The following is a 19,062-nucleotide window of genomic DNA, read 5'->3' as shown; positions in this document are numbered from 1 at the left end:
AGCCAACCAACTCTACAGCCCCTTTAATTACCATGGCCCCCATACTGTTCAAGCTTGAGCTACTACATAACCTAGTGCCTCCCCTCCTACCTGTATTTCATCCCAGTCTACCACAGGTGAGAGTCCTAGTATTTGTATTTCTACAGCATGCCAGAGGTTATCACCACCTTCTTTGGGTTTCTGGTTCCCTCATTGATGAACGATATAGTACCTGAGTGTAGTTCAAACTAACCTTTACTTTAAACTGCCTTGCAGATATAATGGAGGACTTCTAGAATTTCACAAAAGCTTACAAGAAATGGGAGATACGGATGATAATTGGTTTGACGTAGATCCTACAGATGATGAAGATTTACCTACGACTTTCAAAGTAAGAAATATTAAAAAGTTTGCTACCTGTGTCTATTCAGAATTGTCTTTCACAAGAAACTTTAAAATCAAATATTAATATTATGTAAGTATATTCTTTTATTGACAATTAGCTTTTTGTGTAAAATGTGAGCACAATTAGAGAAAAAGAAGAATCACTGTCGTCATTTTCAATTGATAAGTAGACCAGTAGCTAAACTAGCCTGATACTTGTCTTTTAAAAACCCATGTGTAATAATTATTTCTTATTTGATTTTTTGTAATTACATTTGCTATTATTTTGTTTTAAATTTGATTTACAAAATACTGAACATTTAGTTATAAAATTACCCCCCTTATCTAAAAAGAAAACTTTTACTCCTTTCTATTGAAATGGAGAACTTATTCTTGTCCTTTTTTTTTGCCTTTCTACACACATGTGCATACATACTAATAATTCCCTATATGTTTATTAAAATTGGTATAATACACCAAGTTTTACTTTGTGTCTACTAGTATCCTGCTTTAATTTACTTAGTCATCTATTACTGAATACATAGTCCAAGCTAAAACTTTTCAGTTTTTCATTCTTATATTAGATGATCTTTGTATATTCCCATATCATTTTATTAGAATAACATTTAGATAGTAGAATCATGAAGCCACTGCTCATTGATTATAAATTGTTGGTAGATGTTTCTATACTTCCTCTTAGTGTATATTCATTATAAAATGTGAACGCTTTCATTTCCCCAAACCTGAATATTGCTTACTTTTCAGGCAACTTTTATGCAAAGCCATTGAGTTGCTTTGTTTAAAGCGAAAATAGCTACATGTTTCACTTGGTAGATGTTTCAAAAGCAAATCTTTAACTTTACTTTAAACTTTTCTGACTAATTAGATTAATAGCATCCCTAAAAATAGAGGGGAATATTGCATAGAAGTTCAAAATCAGTATCAATTGTCAAAACTGAAAGGACAAATTTTTATAAACTTCTGATCATAATGAAGTATTTAAATATACCTTTCTGAGTAATCAGTAGACTCTACTGATTGCTGTTTTTCTACTGTCAAAATGAATAAGACTTTAACTGACTTATAAATAATAATTTTGTATATTTTAAAAGTTTTGAAATTTGTTCCTATATGAAGCCATCTCTATCTAATTGTTTTTTGATGTTTTTACTGTTTTCTTCCTTTTAAATATTTTCCTGCCTATACAATGCTTTAGTAAAATTTTATTTCATGCAAAGAAGTTTATAGAGAATTTTATTAAAAAATATTAAGACTAAAGATTTAAAAATTGAGTTTTTGCTTCATTGTCTGCAACTGTAGTTTCTGGTCTCTAGATAGGCTTTTTTCCCCTTACTCAAAAACCGTCCTAGTATTTAAATTTTGTTTTGTTTTGTTTTTTGGGACAGGGTTTCTCTGTGTAGTTTTGGCACCTTTCCTGGAACTCATTCTGTAGCCCAGGCTGGCCTCGAACTCACAGATATCCTTCTGCCTCTTGCATGCTGGGATTAAAGGCATGTGCCACCACTGCCCTGCTGTTTTTAAATTTTTTAAGGTATTGTCTTACCATTCCAGTATAACAGATGTGGTACTAGAGAGCTCTCTTACGTTGATAGCATCTCCTTTAAATATACATGTGCTCTCATGTACACACATGCACACACTTCTCCCACCTTACTGGTTCTTATTCAGTTGGCCTCACCCTGGGGATGACTTTTATCTTTCTCCTCTCTGTATAAAATTATGTGTCTCAGAACTGAAGTTTTACCCACTCTAGGCTTTCTTCCTTGTTTGCTTGGTGTAACTCCAACACCAGCTTAAGTGCTTGATAGGGAGGTAAATTTTTTTGAGATCTTTTAATTCTCAAAATATTATGTTTTTGCCGGGCGATAGTGGCACATGCCTTTAATCACTTGGGCGGCAGAGGCAGGCAGATCTCTATGAGTTCAAGGCCAGATTGGTCTACAGAGCGAGTTCCAGGACAGGCACCAAAACTACACAGAGAAACCCTGTCTTGAAAAACAAAACAAAACAAAACAAAAAAAGTTTTTGTAAACATTATATATTCTTTGTCTGGAAATAGAATTGTATGTTCAAAATAATTTTCAGTCATTAAAAATTCCTACTGGTTCCTGGAGAAATGGCTCAGTCGTTAAGAACACTGGCTCTCCCAGAAGACCAAGCTTTAATTCCCAGACCCAACAATGGTTTACAAACCATCTGTAACTCCAGTCTCAGGGGGTGCAGTGTGCATTTCTGGCCTCCATGGACAAATCACACACATGATATACAGACATACACATAGGCCAAAGAGCTTAACACATTAAATTTTTTCACTGTTATTTTCTATCCTTTAATCTTATTTTTTGATGAGTCTGATTTTTAACCTTTTACATGTAAACTATTTTACTTTTTCCATTTTCTAAGAGTTGTTCAGGATAAATTCTCAATTTTTTATTGTTTAGATGCTTATTCCTATTCTTTACCCATTGGACTAATTCACTAACTTTACTCCCTTTATGAGTGGTTTTGTTTGTTATTTTGGGGGGGATTTTTGTTGTTGTTGCTAGTTTTGGTATATCATCTGTTATATTTTTGTAAAATTTATATATATATATATATATATTGCTGCTGCTCACTAAATAACCTGTAAAGGGTTACTTTTCATATCATGTATACTCATAGTATATTACCACTAATAAGTACTATTTGATCCAACATGTTCTCTCTAAAAGATATTAAGGTCCTTGCCTAACTCAGTGAAGATAATGTAATTTGCTTACATTTAATTAGTTTAAAATGAGAAAATTTATTCTGTGTTATAACTTGGCATTGGAGAAATATTTCTGTATCGTACTTCTGCCCATTGTGTCATTAGTTTTCATATTGCACCATTGTAGTGATTCTATTGTTATTATATCTTGCTTGGTCCAGTTCTGAGATATGTATGTATACGGTTCTTGATAAGGACATACTATGGATTAGAATACGGAAGAGAAATTTAGCTTCAAACATACTCTTGTCTACTTTCTCCCTGTGAGATATCCATTTTTTCTAGTTTAGGGTTTTTCTATTTATTTACATTGGAATGGGTAAATAAGTTGTGTTACTTTTATACATACATACATGCACACACATATACGTGTGTATATATATGTATGTATGTATACACACAATAATTTAAAAGTGGGATTTGTGGATATATTACTTAAGGCAAATCATGGATATATTTCTGGCTTAATTAATAGTAGATAATTCACAAGAATATGTATTTTTAAATTCTAGGATGTTCTCAATAATTTTATCAAAAGAACTGAAAATAATATAATGAAACAGACCATTTGTAGTTATCTTGATTGTGAGCGCTCTTGTGAAGCTGACATTTTAAAGAGCACCAACTATAAGGTAACATAATTATCAATTAACCATTTCATTATACTATAAAACAGTTAATTATTTTATTAATATATATGAAAATACTACATAGGCTGTAGGATGTGGCACTGTGGCAGAGCTCTACTGAGGTAAGTGCAGGTTCCTGAATTTTGTCCCAGCCCTGGGGAAAAAAAATTAAAGAACAGTGTTTACTTTAATTATGATGGTAATATAGTTAAGAAGTAGTTTGTCTCAGAGAACATGTATTCACAGTCAATATCAGTTATATTGTATGAGTCAGTAGAAGAATAGGTTGGTTTTGCTGAAGTTTTTGTAATATTCACCTGCCTCTGAAGTTATGGCTATTTGCCTTTCATTCATACAGTAAAATAATCTATTCTCTATATTTTGACCAGTTGTGGATTTCTGAAATAATCTCTGTTGCAAAAAGAAGCTTCTTTGATGAGTGGTAAGAGCTACACTTATCTGTGGGACTAAGGATAAATATTTAGACTACAGTTAGATTTTTATATTGGTTATCTGTTGGTTATACAGTTAGAAATGGATAATGGTCAGTTCTCCTTTTGGGCTTGTTCCCTCTCCAGCTAGGTTCTAGTACCAAGCGTGAGTCCCCTCCTATTGAGTGGACCTTAAATGCAATAGACAGTTTTTGGTTACCCCCACGATAATAGTACCAGTATTGCATCATTGTGGATATCTCTATGGTCTAGTCATTGTGGTTCTTAGGGTTTATAGCTGAGTAACACTACAGTTTGCTCTTCTTCCTCTGCAGCTTTTATAGTACATTCTGGTAACTATGAACACCAGTCTTCAGGGAGGAGGCTTCCAAGTCAGTTCTAGCTCAGTTGCTCCAAGTTCTATTTCTGAAGTTTGTGGTGTCTGCAGAAGTAGAAATTTACCTTAAAGCTCTGGACAGCAACTAAAGGAAATATCAGTAGTGTATGTTGTTTTAGGAGATTCTTGTATTTCTCTGACCAGCAACTAGGGGGAAGATTTCTTTCTTCTGCCTGGCTCTGTGGTTTATGTTAGGTAGGCATGGCTCTTGTGGAGAGCACCATCACCCTATGTTACATAACAGCATTTAACAATACATGCAACACACAAAGACACACACAAAGACACACACACACACACACACGGGGTACCCAGCCCCAACTGATATGTCTGCCACATAACCTAACACTTAAGACTCAGGTAAAAATCACAGAAACAGGAGGTGGATAGATTATAAGAAGCCCAGAAGTCTTGGTGCTATACAATGTCCCCTACACTTGACAGGGAAAATACACCCTTGAAATATGTACATGTTCATACAATAATACGGAAAAGATGAACTTGGGAGGGAAAAGGGGGCCAAGAGTGATGTTAGATGCAGTGCATATGTATGAAGTTCTCAAAAAATAAGATTATAAAAAGATGTTTTTTCCACCTTATAATAAAAAGTGGTAGAAATTGAGAATAGTGGCGTATACTAAGAAGTGGTCAATTCTCAGGGCCCATGTTACTAAATACATGATCGCTCTTTATGAGTCCTCGGGTGAGGAAAGAGTAAAAGTTCTTGTGAGCAGCCTTGATCTTGTAATCTCTGAATCAGTGTGGCTGTGAAACCCAGGAAGGGTGTGAATTGTCAGCCTGAGTTGAGGTCAGATCCTGCTTCTGAGATAGAGTGGCTAGCACCTCTGCTGCGGGCTTCTCTGCACAGGTAGGCCGGGTGGAGAGATGCAGTACTCAAGGGTTGGTGCTGTAGCTAGTCAGTCCTGTGGTTTAGGATAGCTTCGGGGTTCCAACCAAATGAATGTCTGTTGCAACAGAACTTCTGATTACAGTTTAGACTATTGTAATCTAAAGAGAATTCCTATTTAAAGGACCTCGTTCCTAAGGAGAGTACAACAGAAGTCTCTATTCTTGGAGAACATAGTAGATTTGGAATTCTTTCACAAGGACAGGAGATCTGAGGTTTCCTGGGTGGTAACAGGGGAATTAAGAAAACGGCACAGAAGTGAGTTGAGCTGGAGAAAAAGAGGAATGTAAAAGTGGGGTGCATAGATAGCATGTTCTACAAAAACATTTGAGGGTTTTTGCTATTTTTCTTTACCATAGAATATGGAAAAGTTTACATTGCCTAGTTCAAATCATTGCCTTTCTCCCTCTTTTTACTGTCCTTACTTTTCTGACTTTATTAATTCTACAATATCAGAAATTCATTTGGTATCTACAGTCTTCGTTAATAAATTATAAATGTGTAAAACAGTATCATAATAAAGTATAATCTATAAATTATAGACTTAAAACTGACTTGATGGTATTTCTATGTTAACATGAATTATATTTCCATATATTTTTTCCAAGGGATTTTTTCAGCTAATGTGCAGTAAAAGTTGCTGTATTTACTTCCATAAAATTTGTTGGAAAAAGTTCAAGAACTTGAAGTACCCAGGAGAAAATGATCAGGTATTGCACTCTCCGCGCCACCCCACATCATCCCTTTCCCCTTGTTCTTCATTGTCTGCCACATTCACTCTCTCCCTCCGTTGACTCTCTGTTCTCTCTGGGGTTTATCTCCGTGACTCTCTTAGTTTATAGGTACTTTCTATTCTAAAGATGAAATAGAAGATTTAGTGTACAGATACGGAGTTATTTCTGTTTAGTCATGCCAGTCATATGATAAATTGAGTTGTTCACTACTAAATTGAAATCCAGAGCCCTTTTCTTTATTAATTACTTGTGCTGTGGTCACAGATGCTTTGTGACTTTAATTTCTACAAGTTTTACATTATATAAACAAGGAAAAATCCTTAAGCAGTTGTGATACAGTAGAAAAGAGAACTGGAGGTGGCAGATTTGGGGTTAAATCTAGCTTGAACTACTTACTAGTTTTACTATATTAGACTGGTAACTTTACCACTGTGACTAATATTTCTAAGCTCTAAAATGACTGTGAAGTGTACATATTTCTTAGGGTGGGTAGGTGGGTGGGTGGGTGGGTGGGTGTGGGTGTGTGTGTGTGTGTGTGTGTGTGTGTGTGTGTGTGTGTTGGGATGACCAAATAAAAGAACTGGCGTGTCATGTTATAAAAATAAAACAAACAAGGCATTAAAAGGATACATACATTTTAGTTTATGTGGTTGATGGAGCAGTTGATTTTTCTCCTTATTAGACAGAGAAGTACAGGAAATAGAAGTAAGTTAACCAGAGGAAATTACAAGATCAGAGCCAGAGAACTCACTGTTTTTGTTTCTCCCTTTTCTCTAGAGTCCTTAAGTAGCTTATGGAAATTGCATACTTTTTGTGCTGAGTACATGCTAAAGTTTCTTTCCACGATTAGCAAGTATACTTTAGGCTGTAATATAGCTCCTTAAAGATTGAAAGTCTAAATAAGTAAAGGAAAATGTTATAACAAACATATGCATTGATATAAAATACTTTGAACAGCTCACTCTAAACTATTTGGTCACATTTTTCAGTTTGTCTGCTTCTAACCTTGCTTAAGTGGCTCAGATTTGTACAATGCTGAGTTTATATTTTTATCTTTTTCTATGAACAATTTTAGAGTTTTAGTGGGAAAAAATGTTTGAAAGAAGGATGTGCAGGTGACATGGTAAGGATGCTGCAATGTGATGTACCTGGAATTGTCAAAATTTTGGTGAGTGATTTTTTTTTTTTTTCTGATTTTTCTTGTCCGCCTTCTCTGTAGTACTATTTTTGGCATAGAATGGATTTGTTAACAGCAATAGTAGGAGTCTAGCTACATTCTAGTTTTTGTGACTTAGCTCCATGCCCCTTCTGTTCCTGTTTTATCTGATGTATTAAGTGGTCTTTAAGTATAAGAAAATCTAAAAAGTAGAAACAAATAAATATACCACCAATGAACTAGTGGTGAGGAATATATTGTAGAAGAATGATAAAGTGTGATAATTTAACTACTTTTTTGTCATCTTAAATTAAAAATAAATTTAGACTTTCTGAATCTCCCTCTCTTGGTGGAACTGGGGTTTGAGTAAAGGGCCTTATGCATACTCAACATGCACCCTGCTATTTAGCTGATCTCCAGACCCTGATCACATATAGTCTGTAAATAACTGCCTGATATCTGTTTAGTGTATGTCTATTACCTGTTTAGTTTTTAATTAATAGAATATCTTGAATTTTAGTTTAAGAAAATAGAATGAAATTAGAACTATAAATGAATCTTATTTTATTATATATCTTATTTATGCTTTTATATTTGAAGCTTTTATATTTTAATATTGGCATTCAAATCGCATGATGATGTAAGATCAGCTGCTTTTAAGAGCAACTGTAATTTGTCATTTGAGTGCTATTTTATGTTGGTTAGCTTTTAATTGTATCATTTGTTTTGTAGTCAATGTGCTTTTATTCTAATTATCTTTTTGTAAATGTAGAAGCTGAGAACCTAAAGAATTTTGGAAATTGAACTATTTTAGGGCTTTTTTTCTCCATCACTTGCAGTTTGAAGTGGTGAGGAAGGATGAATATATAACCATCGAAAATTTAGGAGCAAGGTAAGCTTATAATAAAAGATTTTGTTACTTTTTTCTGAGTGTTTATGTGTTTTGGAAGCTGCCTCTGTGTCCTATCAGTTTTAGGGCACCTATTTAAGAGTATTCCATGTGGGAAAAAAACCCACAGTGAGATCTCATTTATTCCCCCTTCTTTTCCTACTATTGTGGATACTTACATTTTAGAACAAGGAAGGAAAAATTATATGGTTATCACTAAGTGTAAAACCAATCATTTTTCTGAGTACAAAATGCATTTTTCTTAAAATAATGTAAATTTATTGTTACAATTTAAAAACTCTTATTTTTCAGAGCTTATGTAGGCCTCAAAGCTTGTCTTAAATTTAAACTTCCTATATCTTAGGTGAACAGAGCATGTTGCTAAATAATACTGATGTATATGTTAAGCAGAACATTTACAGAGGCGTAGACTATTGCTATTATAGTTGGAAGCTACAATATAAAAAGTTCTTCTAGCCCTTTACTTCTTTTTCTTACATGTATTTGTTGGCGCCTGAGTTGTATGTATATACTCATGGCAGTGTGCATGTGCATTTACAGGCCAGGCGTCAACACTGAATGTTATCATCCTTGATATCTCTTGACCTTTTCTTTTGAGACAGAATGGCTGCCCAGTGGACTCCAGAGATCCTCCTGTCTCTCCTCTGCTTTCCCTCCTCTTCTGCAGCTCCTCTTCCTCTATCTAATTTCATCTAGATTCCATCTGTGAAGTAGGGAATGGTAATTGTCTTTGTTCTCAAGAGGCTTTGTTTCTCTGTTTTTTAACACAAAATTCTTTGGTCTCATCCATTTTTTTACAAATGATGTGATTTGGTTCTTCTTGTGTCTGAGTCATACTCCATTTTTATTACTCATTCCTGGTCAGTGGCCACCTAGGCTAATTCTATGTCTTGACTTCTGAATAATGCCATAATATCCATAGCTTTTTAAGTATTCTGTGGCTTGCTGACTTAGAGCCCTCTGGCACACATCCAGGAATGCTATAACTGAATTATGTGGTAGTATTAGTTTTTTCAGTAACCTCCATACTAACTTCTATGATGTCTGTAATGAATTACATTATTTTTCTCTGTCACCCTTGCCTGAATTTGTTATTTGCTTTCTTGGTAGTTATTCTGCATGAGGTAAGGGTGTGAACCAAGTGTAATTTTGATTTGCATGTCCTGATGGCTAAAATATTGAACTTTTTAATGTATTTATTGGTCATTTGAACTTGTTTAGAGAATTGTCTGCTCAGTTAGTTTGCCTACTTTCTAAGTACAGTAAGTACCTTTGGGTACTTAATTTTTGGGGTTCTTTATGTCTTTTGTGTATTAGTCTTCTATCAGGTGGACAGATAGTAACTTTTTTCTTTCACTTTGTATGTGTCTTTACTCTGTTACTTCCTATGTGGTGCTTTTCTTTCCTTTTTAATTTGATTCAATCCCTCAATTCATGATATTTATTTTACTGGGCCATTGGCATGGTTCTATCCAGAAAGTTATTGCCTGTGCCTCAGTCTTTAGGTGTTCTCTTCTAGTAGTTTCAACGTGTCAGATCATATATTAAGGGGCATTTTTATTTGAGATCTATTTTTCAGGGCTGGGGAGGTAGCATAGTGGATAAACCTCTGGCTACACAAGAAATGAATTAAATGTAGTGATATGCATCTGTAACCTTAATGCTTTTAGGATAGGAAGAGGCTGCAGCTCAGTGACCAGCCTGCCTAGCCATTTAGTGAGCTATTGTTTCAGTGAAAATCCTTTCTCAAAAAAACAATATAAGGAGTGATTGAATAAAAACCAGATGTTAATCTCTGAACTTTACACATATATATCCATACACATGAGCATAGTATATGTATGCAAATATGTACATACACATGGTCTATACTGAATTGATTTTTATGTGGGTGACATACACATCTGGTTTCACTCTTCTATGTGCAGGTGTCCAGTTTTTCTCTGTTTAAACGATTATTTTTATTTGTTTATTTTAAATTAGGTATATATGTTAGTGTCTGTGTGTAGGTGTGTGCATGTGTGAGTGCATTTGTCTGTAGATTTCAAAAGAGGTGTTAGACCCCTTGAGCTGGAGATAGATGTGGTTGTTCCTCTTTCTACTCAGAATTGCTTTGTTTGTTTTGGGATCTTTATGTTTATATGAAATTTAAGATTCTTTATGAAATTTAAGATTCTTTTTCAAGTTCTGAAAAGATTATTAAGGAGGGGCCTGGAGAGATGATGGCTCAGTGGTTGGAAGCATTGACTACGCTTCGAGAAGAACTCAGGTTCAATTCTAGCACCCACATGGCAGCTCACAACTGTCCGTAACTCTGTTTCCAGGGGATCTGACACCTTCACACCAATGCACATAAAAGAAAGTTAAATAAATTATTAAAGAAAAGATTATTGAGGATTTTTTGTAGATATCGCATTGAGTCTGTAGGATGCTTTCCATAATATAGCCATTCTAAACAGCTTCTTAGTAGCTGTCCTTTACCTTGCTTTTCTCTAAAGTCTGTGGCTTATTTAGCTGTCACTAGAACTTTTTAAAGAAAAGAATTCAAATATATGATTCTTGTGTTTGACAATATTTCAGAGGCTCCACATTATTTTTAGGGTCAATACCAGTTCACTTAGCTTGTCCCTGTAGTCACCTTGGGTCCTGTTGAACTCACTATATCATCTCCAGTCATTCTGCTTTGACTAAATAAATGAGCTTCTTTTAAAAGGTTTCTTGAATGTGTCATCCTAAGTAATTTCCAGAATTTTACCCAAGGTAAAAGAGTTTTCCTATTTTACCCTCAGACCTGGCATTGAATATTGTGCTTCTTTGGTTTTGCCGAGTTATTGAGAGTGCGGGTTTCTCATAATTCCTTCTGTGCCTCTCAAAACATTTGCTAATGCTTGATATAGTTGCTTGCATATCAGAGGGTAAGTATTTGATAGTCACCTCAGTAAGGGTAAGAATTTTGTTTTGCTTACTGGTTTGCTTCCCAGCACACAAAATACTGCCCGAAACATATCATTCTGAATTCTATCATTCTCCAATGTATAATTTACTTTTGTTTTGATAGGCAGTTAATGTGACTGTAACACAAATTTCTAACCATCTTATTAAATAAAAAGCTCAAGGGAGCCAGGTATTGGGGTGAATTCTGACAGGTCAGAGAAGCAGAACAAGCCTCAGCTAATGTCCCCTCGCCAACTTCTCAGCCTATCTTGTTTCCTCAAACTGGAAGCTTCTGAATCTTCATCCAAATGGATCTCAGCTGAACTGCTGCTAAAAGCCTAAAAGCTAAAAGGCCTTATATACTTTTCTGCTTCCTGCTATCACTTCCTGAGATTAAAGGCATGTGTCTTTCCCAAGCAAGACATGAGATCTCAAGTGCTGGGACTAAAGGTATGTGTCATCATGCCTGGCTGTTCCCAGTGTGCCCTTGAACTCACAGAGATCCAGATGAATCTCTGCCTCCAGAATGCTAGGATTAAAAGTGTGTGCTACCACTGCCTGACCTCTGTGTTTAATATAGTAACTGTTCTTACCCCAGGTAAGTTTATTGGGGTGCACAGTCTATCAAACACATGTGACTGGTTGTAAACTGTAAAGTTTGTTTCTTGGGTGGTATTTCAGTTTCAGTAGAGATCTTTGGTTGGATGGACTGCTTTAAGTTTGCAAACAGTAGGTATTTGACTGGCAAGGCAGAGATACAAGAGAATTTTGGGGATGCTTTTCTAACTCCTACGTGAAGTTCCTCTGTCTCTTCATTTTGCTGATTTAGTTTTATGGTTTCTTTAACCAGGAATTTTAGGTTTGTAATGATGTAATGTTGTCACTTCAGTTCCTGTTTTTGTAATTTGTAGCTTTTATCAACTATTTTAAATAAAAACCTTTTTCAGTTTTGTTTATCCTTTGAAAGAGTCAGATTTTTCTTCCCCACTGTTTTTTTCTTTATTATTTTCAATTCTGTGGTTTTTGTTTGGTTGGTTTTTGTTTTTGTTGTTCTTGTTGTTGTTTTTGGGGGGTTTGGTTTTTTTTGTTTTGTTTTTTGGTTTTTTTTTTTTTTTTTTGGAGACAAAGTTTCTCTGTGTAGCCCTGGCTGTCCTGGAACCCTGTAGACCAGGCTGGCCTCAGAGATCTGCCTGCTTGTGCCTCCCAGGTACTGGAATTAAAGGTGTGTGATACGAATGCTAGACAATACTTTTAAGTTCTTAATTTAATGTTTTCTCTTTATTAGTTCCTTGCTTCTGTTTGTATTGGGTTTAGTTTTCTTTTTAAATTTTTGGTGTGTGTGTGTGTGTGTGTGTGTGTGTGTGTGTGTGTGTGTGTGTGTACACACATGTGCCACGTCAGGTGTTTGGGAAGCAAAGGACAGCCTTTGTGAGTCAGTTCTCTCTTACCACCTGGGGCCATGTATGTGTCTAAGGGCTGTGCTGCCACTGGGGCCATGCTGATCTGGGTGGCCTTTACCACCTCCTGAGGCCATGGTGACATCCAGACCCAGGCTGCTGCCAAGGACCATGTCTGGGTCCATAGTCCTATTACAGCTGGGGTCTGTGTCCATGGCCCATGTTGCCACCAGAGTCCATGCAGAGACCCAGGGTCTGGGCTGCAATCTGTGGTCTTGTTGGAGTCCAAGGGCCATGCTGCAGCTGGGGCCATACAGACCTGGGTGGCCTGTGTTGCACCCCAGGATCATGATGTCCTCTGGGTCCAGGCTGCTGAGGGCCATGTCTGGGTCAATGGTCTAGCTGCACCTGGGGTCTATGTTGATGTCTATGGACTGGGTTACCTCAGGAAGCCATAGGAATTGTGATGTGATGAAATCATAGAGCCAAGCTGAGCCAGCCCTGCCCTTTGCTGGGCCTGGGAAAGCTGGCTATGCCTCTTGTTGGACACTGCAGCAAGAGAGCTGACCGTAACCCTCATAGGAGGGCTGGCCTCATCCCTCACCATAGGGAGACCTGCCCAGATAGCATGGGCGTAGGGGAACTGGCTCTACCTAGACTGAGCAGCTCAACTACCACCAAGGCCCACAGCTGGGCCTGGTGTTGGCTCACCCTAACATATACCCCATTCTAGGACTCATTGGAGGTCTTGAAGGGACTGGTCCTGTGGAATAATATCCACAGAATCTCCATGATGTGGGGTGGCCGAATGATATCCCAGAAGAGTTTTGTCAAGGGTCCAGTGATGATGGTATACCAGAAACCAGAGACCTTGAACCAGATCAGTGCTCATTGCAATGGACATTTGCAAGTAAAGCAGATTGGCCAAAAAGATATACTGTGTGACACACCACTCCCAATACCACCAGGACAAATGAAGAGGTATGGGAGAGGTGGGAAAGATGGAGAAGCAAAGCGGTTGTTTTGTTTTGTTCTTATTTTTGTTAGTTTGCTTTCTTGCTTGCTTTTTTTGGTTTGGTTTGATTTTGGGGGTGCTGCAGGGGTGAGAGGAGGATATGGGGCACAGGGAGGTGAGAAGAATTAGGATGCATGATGTGAAATTCCAAAAAAAATCAATAAATTATGTTAATAAAACAAAAAGAGTTGTCATGGTCATAATCTCTCTTCACAGCAGTAGAAACCCTAAGACAGTTGTATTCTGTACATCATTAGACAGTTGACTGTCATTGGAGTTTTCTTTGGGCTTCCAGCTCCCAAATAAAGAGAATTATTGTTGATTATTAATCCTTGGCCTTAGCTTAGGCTTGTCCCACACTCGCTTTTTAAACTTAATTTAACCTGTTTCTGTTCATCTACGTTTTGCCTTGGGACTTTTTACCCTTCATTCTGTGTGTCCTACTTTCATGCTTCTTCATCTGTCTATCTGACCCCTGGCATCTCCTTGGCATTTCTTTTTCTTTATTCCTCTAGCCTAAATTCCTCCTCCTACTTACTTACTCTCCCTGCCCAGAAGTCCTGCCTATACCTCCTCCCTTGCAATCTGCCAGTCAGCTTTTTATTAGGCAGGCAAGGTAAAACATCAACACATCTTTACGTAATTAAACAAATGCAACAGGTCCTTACATAGTTGAACAAATGCAACATGTCTTTGCATAAACAAACATTCTGTAACATATCCCCCCTTTTGTCTAAATACAAAGAAAGGTTTTACCTTTTACCTAGTAAAACTGTACAATAAGAAAAGTTACTATGTAAGAAATACATTTATAATATTCAGTCCATTTGCATTTGGCAAATTCAGAGAAAATACTCCATTATCTGTCTTATTTTGTGTAGTCCAAAGTTTTGTACCTAATTTACTTTCTGTCCTAACTTGTATTACCAACCCAAAATTATCACTTTAGACCTCAAAACATTTTCTTAGATAAACAATTTAACCTTTTATGTTTCTCAGTCTTATAAATTTTACATCTCTTTGTAAGTTTCTTTTCTGAATTTGGTAACAAAGAAAACTATAATTATCTTGTCTTTAACTCCATCAGAGGACCGAGAAGCATATACTGTTACCTGAGTAAATAGGAAGTGCAGAGGAAACAACTTACCAAACTAGAAATGGCAACAACAGCTGGCTGCCTAGACAGTCACCCAAGGTTCCTCTGCAACATTGGGGCATCCATCTTCAGCCTACAGATATAGAATATCTGACAGACTTTTCTGTAAAGCAGGAATTTAAAGGTCTATCCCACCTTGGTGCGGCAGAGTTTGGTGGTCTGTTTCGTAATTATTAAGTTTCTACAGTTTCAGAAATGTCAGCAGTTGAGGCAGGGGCAGTTTATTGCCTAAATGGTTAGCTTTGCCACAGTGAAAGCAAACTCCATATGGAGGTTCTTCGGTGCCCACCATCCGTTTTTGAAGTAGATTGGTGCTGCCAAGAGCAGATGTGTCACACTGTTATGAAAAGCCTTAGGTTATTAAACATCTTAAATGTCATATTCTATAGGTCTCTGAAGCATTTAAAGATCACCTATCATATATATATGTATATGTATATGTATATGTTTAACCTTGAAAACACAACCTAACATGACTAAAAGTTTGATTGTTACAGACTACTAAATACTAACCTACATTTCCTAATTATCCTGAACAGTTTTTGATAATAGAGTCAAGAACTTTACCTTCCATTTTTAAATGAGTTGCTTAGGTACAATACTTTAAACAAGAGTAGAAACATAGTATAACAAAAAATAACCTTAATTTTGTATCAGTATTTTAAAATCCATACCAATGTAAAATATTTGAGATGAATAGTTAGTTATCTTTTTAGTCTATATTCCTAATATCCCCACTAAATGATTATAAACATCCATTATCCACTGAATGACCAGAAACCATCCACCCCACCTCTTGGGAATGTGGGAATTGTGTTCTCTAGACTGCTTCCTATTGTCTAGGGGCAATGGCATCCCCAGGGGATCCTGAGAAAATTGAGAGGTCAAGTCCTAAGAAAACTAGCTATAACACTTGTTGTCTAGTTGCTGTGTAATAGGAAAGTGCATGGCTTATCTGAAGTCCTGGCTAAAATTTTCTGTGAGGCTGGACCTTCTCAGCTAGCAGTCTTGAAGTTGTTCTGAACTCATAACTCTTAGGAACCTGAAACAGAGGCACTCTGAAAGACTGGATCACCTGTCTGAAAACATACAAACTTTCAAAGATAGTGTACATACCTACATTAACACAAGAATGGACTGTGTTAGCCAAAGATGATGTCTTATTTTATCTTTGAGCAGGTAAAAGACATCTGTCAACTTTATAAGTTTGAACTGTATAAAACTGACCTCTATCCATCCTATATGAAAAGATGGCATGTAATAAGTCATGAAGATTCTATAACCAAGACTTATCATTGCCTCATCCAGTCTCAGAGCTGTTCCCATGTCAAGGGATCAGCATATATGTCGCCTATCTTGTATTTTTTCTTGGTTTATTTATTTATGTCTGTAGCCAAGATTTTTAGGGGATCTCCCAAAATCAAACCTGATCTCTATTAATTTTGGTGGATCCACAGCCTTTCATTTCTTGTGGAAATAAAAGCATAACCTCCTCCAACACGATACATTTTTTTGAATTCAATTTTAAAGTTAAGACATCCCTTAAGTATCTAGGCTGGTTTAATTCAGTAGTTCCTTTATAATCCTATGTCTGTCAGCAGCTGCCATTCAGTCATCAGCATTCAAAAAATTCAAAGTCAGCAGACACCATACAGGATCCAAACTCCCTGTATATTTTCCATCTTTATGCATCTTATTCTTTTTATATTACTTCACTCTTTCTTTTAAGAGTTTACTTATTTTTAAACTATTTCTTCCTATGACTGTTTGTACCAATTTTCTTTTCTTTCTTGCTTTCTTAGGTACCTGTGCACACTAACTTGTTTAAAGGTTTTTTTCAGTCTGGACCTGTTTTACTGTGTACCTGTAGTGTTCTCTGACTGCATGAACCCAACTTTAAACTTCTAAGCAGCAGCTAGGCAGACCCTCCACTGTATGGCTCTGGCAATTGGCTCCACCCCATTTTGGGTCCCTGAGAGTCAAGCCTTGAGCCCACTGGACTGCCCAAGAGCTGCATTTAACCACCCCTGCCCTAGGAAGCTGATGCTCATATGGTGGCAGGCGTTTTTACTTAGCTTACTGTTTCTACTCAGTGTGCCAGCTGCTCAAGTGCTCTGCTGCACAGCAGTGCCTCTTAAAGGAGCCTTATCTGTTGTTTGTTTGTTTGTTTGTTTGTTTGTTCAGCTTTCTCAGGCACTGTGTGGAAATTTGGGCCCCACATTGGGTACCAGTTTACACTTAGTTTCAGTGTTTTCTGTTTTTCTTGACTAATTACATGCTTACTTTTGAAAAAGTTATCTGATGTCTGTGCTTTATCCTTATTTGTTTTTTAAGCTGTTTTATTAGATGCTAAATACATAGCATTTATGTAACCCTATGTAAAAAATCCTCATTATCTCTTAAAATCCTGCTTCAAGTCTCTTTGTCTGGTATTAACATTTCCATTTCTTTTTTATCCATTCTTTCAACCTATGTATCTCAGTGAAAATTGTTTTTATTTTTGTAGATGGCATAGATTATGCTATTTATTTCTAATTTGTTAATCTTTGCCTTTGTATTAATCTTTATTCCATGGGATACATTATATATATAATATGTATATTCTGCGGTTATTTAGATGATTTTTTTCCATCTCATCTTTGTTTTCATTTGTGTGTCTTAATTAGATTTTTGTGCGTGTGTGCTGTGTATAGGAGCTTGTGAAAGTCAGAACAGGTGCGATAATTTATAGAACTGGAGTTATAGACAGTTGTGAGCCACCATGTTGGTTCTGAGCACTAAACTAACGTTCTTTGCCAAAGCAGTTAGTGCTCTTAACTGCTAAGCTGTCTCTCCAGAACTGCTATCCTATTATTTTTGCTGTTTATTGATTATAATTTATAATATACATTTTTAATCCATAACCTGTTTTCAAAATTGCATAATATATTTTTTGCTTATAATACAGTTTTCTGTGTAGAACCTTGTATATCAAACACATTTGGGTTTTTTGTTTTTTTTTGCATTCTTAAACTCTGTAGTGTGTGTTTCATTTGTGGTATTTCCTTGCTTTAGTTTTGTTTTATAGCAACACTTGATAGATACTTGTATTATTTATAATCTAAAACTCCATAAGTGGTACAAAAGTAAATATAAGTATATGTAGAAATTTTTCATAACATTTACCTGGAGTTAGGATTTCTATACCTTTTTGTGTACACTTTTTAACTTACTAGACACTGTTAAATTTTTTTCCACAATAGTTTTACCAATTTACATTTCTTACCAATAGTCTGATATTATTCCTTTTATCTAGTTTTTTTTTTAACCAATAATACATATTGTTTGAGCTTTAGATTATTCCTTATAAAGACATCTGGGATAAGATCCATTATCAACGAACAGTAACCAACCACAACGTTCAATTCCTAGTATTACTGTCTGGTATTTGTTTTGTGAGTCAAAATTCATTTCAAAGCAAAAATAGGGTTTTTACTTGTTGACAGCATTTACCTACTTAGTAAATTTTCTTGCTTTTCCTTCCATTCTTTCTAATTATTTATTTTAGTATTATCATAAGAGTTCTATTTTTTAATCATCTCTAGAAATTGAGTAAGTTGCATTACCTTTAATTATTGTTTTTAACTTGTGTGATCATAATAGGTCATGAAAGAGTTCCTGTTTGCTGCTTTTTGTCTTTGAAAGTGGGCATAAGGGAACTGGAGTCCACTAATCATTTTATTTCCCTTTTTAAAGCTACCACGTAGTTTTTGCATCACAGATTTCATTTAAACTCTCTTAATACTATGTACTTGATTACAGTGTAGACTTATCACTACTGGTGGCCTTTATTTTTTATTCAAATTGTCTTTCCCTTTGCTTTCACATTGTTCCTATGTTAAGAATAAAACACTCATTTAATGTTGCTCATATGAAAAATGTGGTCTAACTTTGGTACTTTTTCACTATAACTTTTTTTTTCCTGCTTGCAGTTACAAGAAGTTGATGTCTCTGGAATTAACTGACACTGATATAAGACCAGAATTCAATTTAAAATTAAATGAAAAAGGTATTACTTTTTTAAAATATGACTGCCACTGAAAAGTATTATTCACTTTTTTTCTTAAACTGTCTCTGTAAAGTATCATTCTATTTGCAGTTGTGCAGTTATTTATGGTTGCTATTCACAAGCATCAGGTTTATTCCACCAAATAGTGCTTACTATGTACTAGAACCCATAGACAGTAAAATCTGCATGTGTATGGCTCTCATATTACTTTAGCA

General features: G+C 35.9%; 1 protein-coding gene across 1 annotated transcript in view; it reads left to right on the top strand.

The window, feature by feature from the left end:
• Positions 1–19,062, top strand: part of Dzip3 (DAZ interacting zinc finger protein 3) — a 76,823-nt gene that overhangs the window by 22,816 nt on the left and 34,945 nt on the right. The window contains 6 exon segments of the mRNA XM_036203288.1: positions 256–370; positions 3,646–3,765; positions 6,106–6,207; positions 7,307–7,399; positions 8,227–8,279; positions 18,771–18,847. Coding sequence (XP_036059181.1) covers positions 256–370; positions 3,646–3,765; positions 6,106–6,207; positions 7,307–7,399; positions 8,227–8,279; positions 18,771–18,847 — 560 coding nt within the window.

This window comes from Onychomys torridus, chromosome 12, assembly GCF_903995425.1.
Source record: "Onychomys torridus chromosome 12, mOncTor1.1, whole genome shotgun sequence".
NCBI classification, from domain to species: domain Eukaryota; kingdom Metazoa; phylum Chordata; class Mammalia; order Rodentia; family Cricetidae; genus Onychomys; species Onychomys torridus.
Note: the sequence above shows the minus strand (reverse complement) of the source record. Positions and strands in the feature narration are given on the sequence as shown.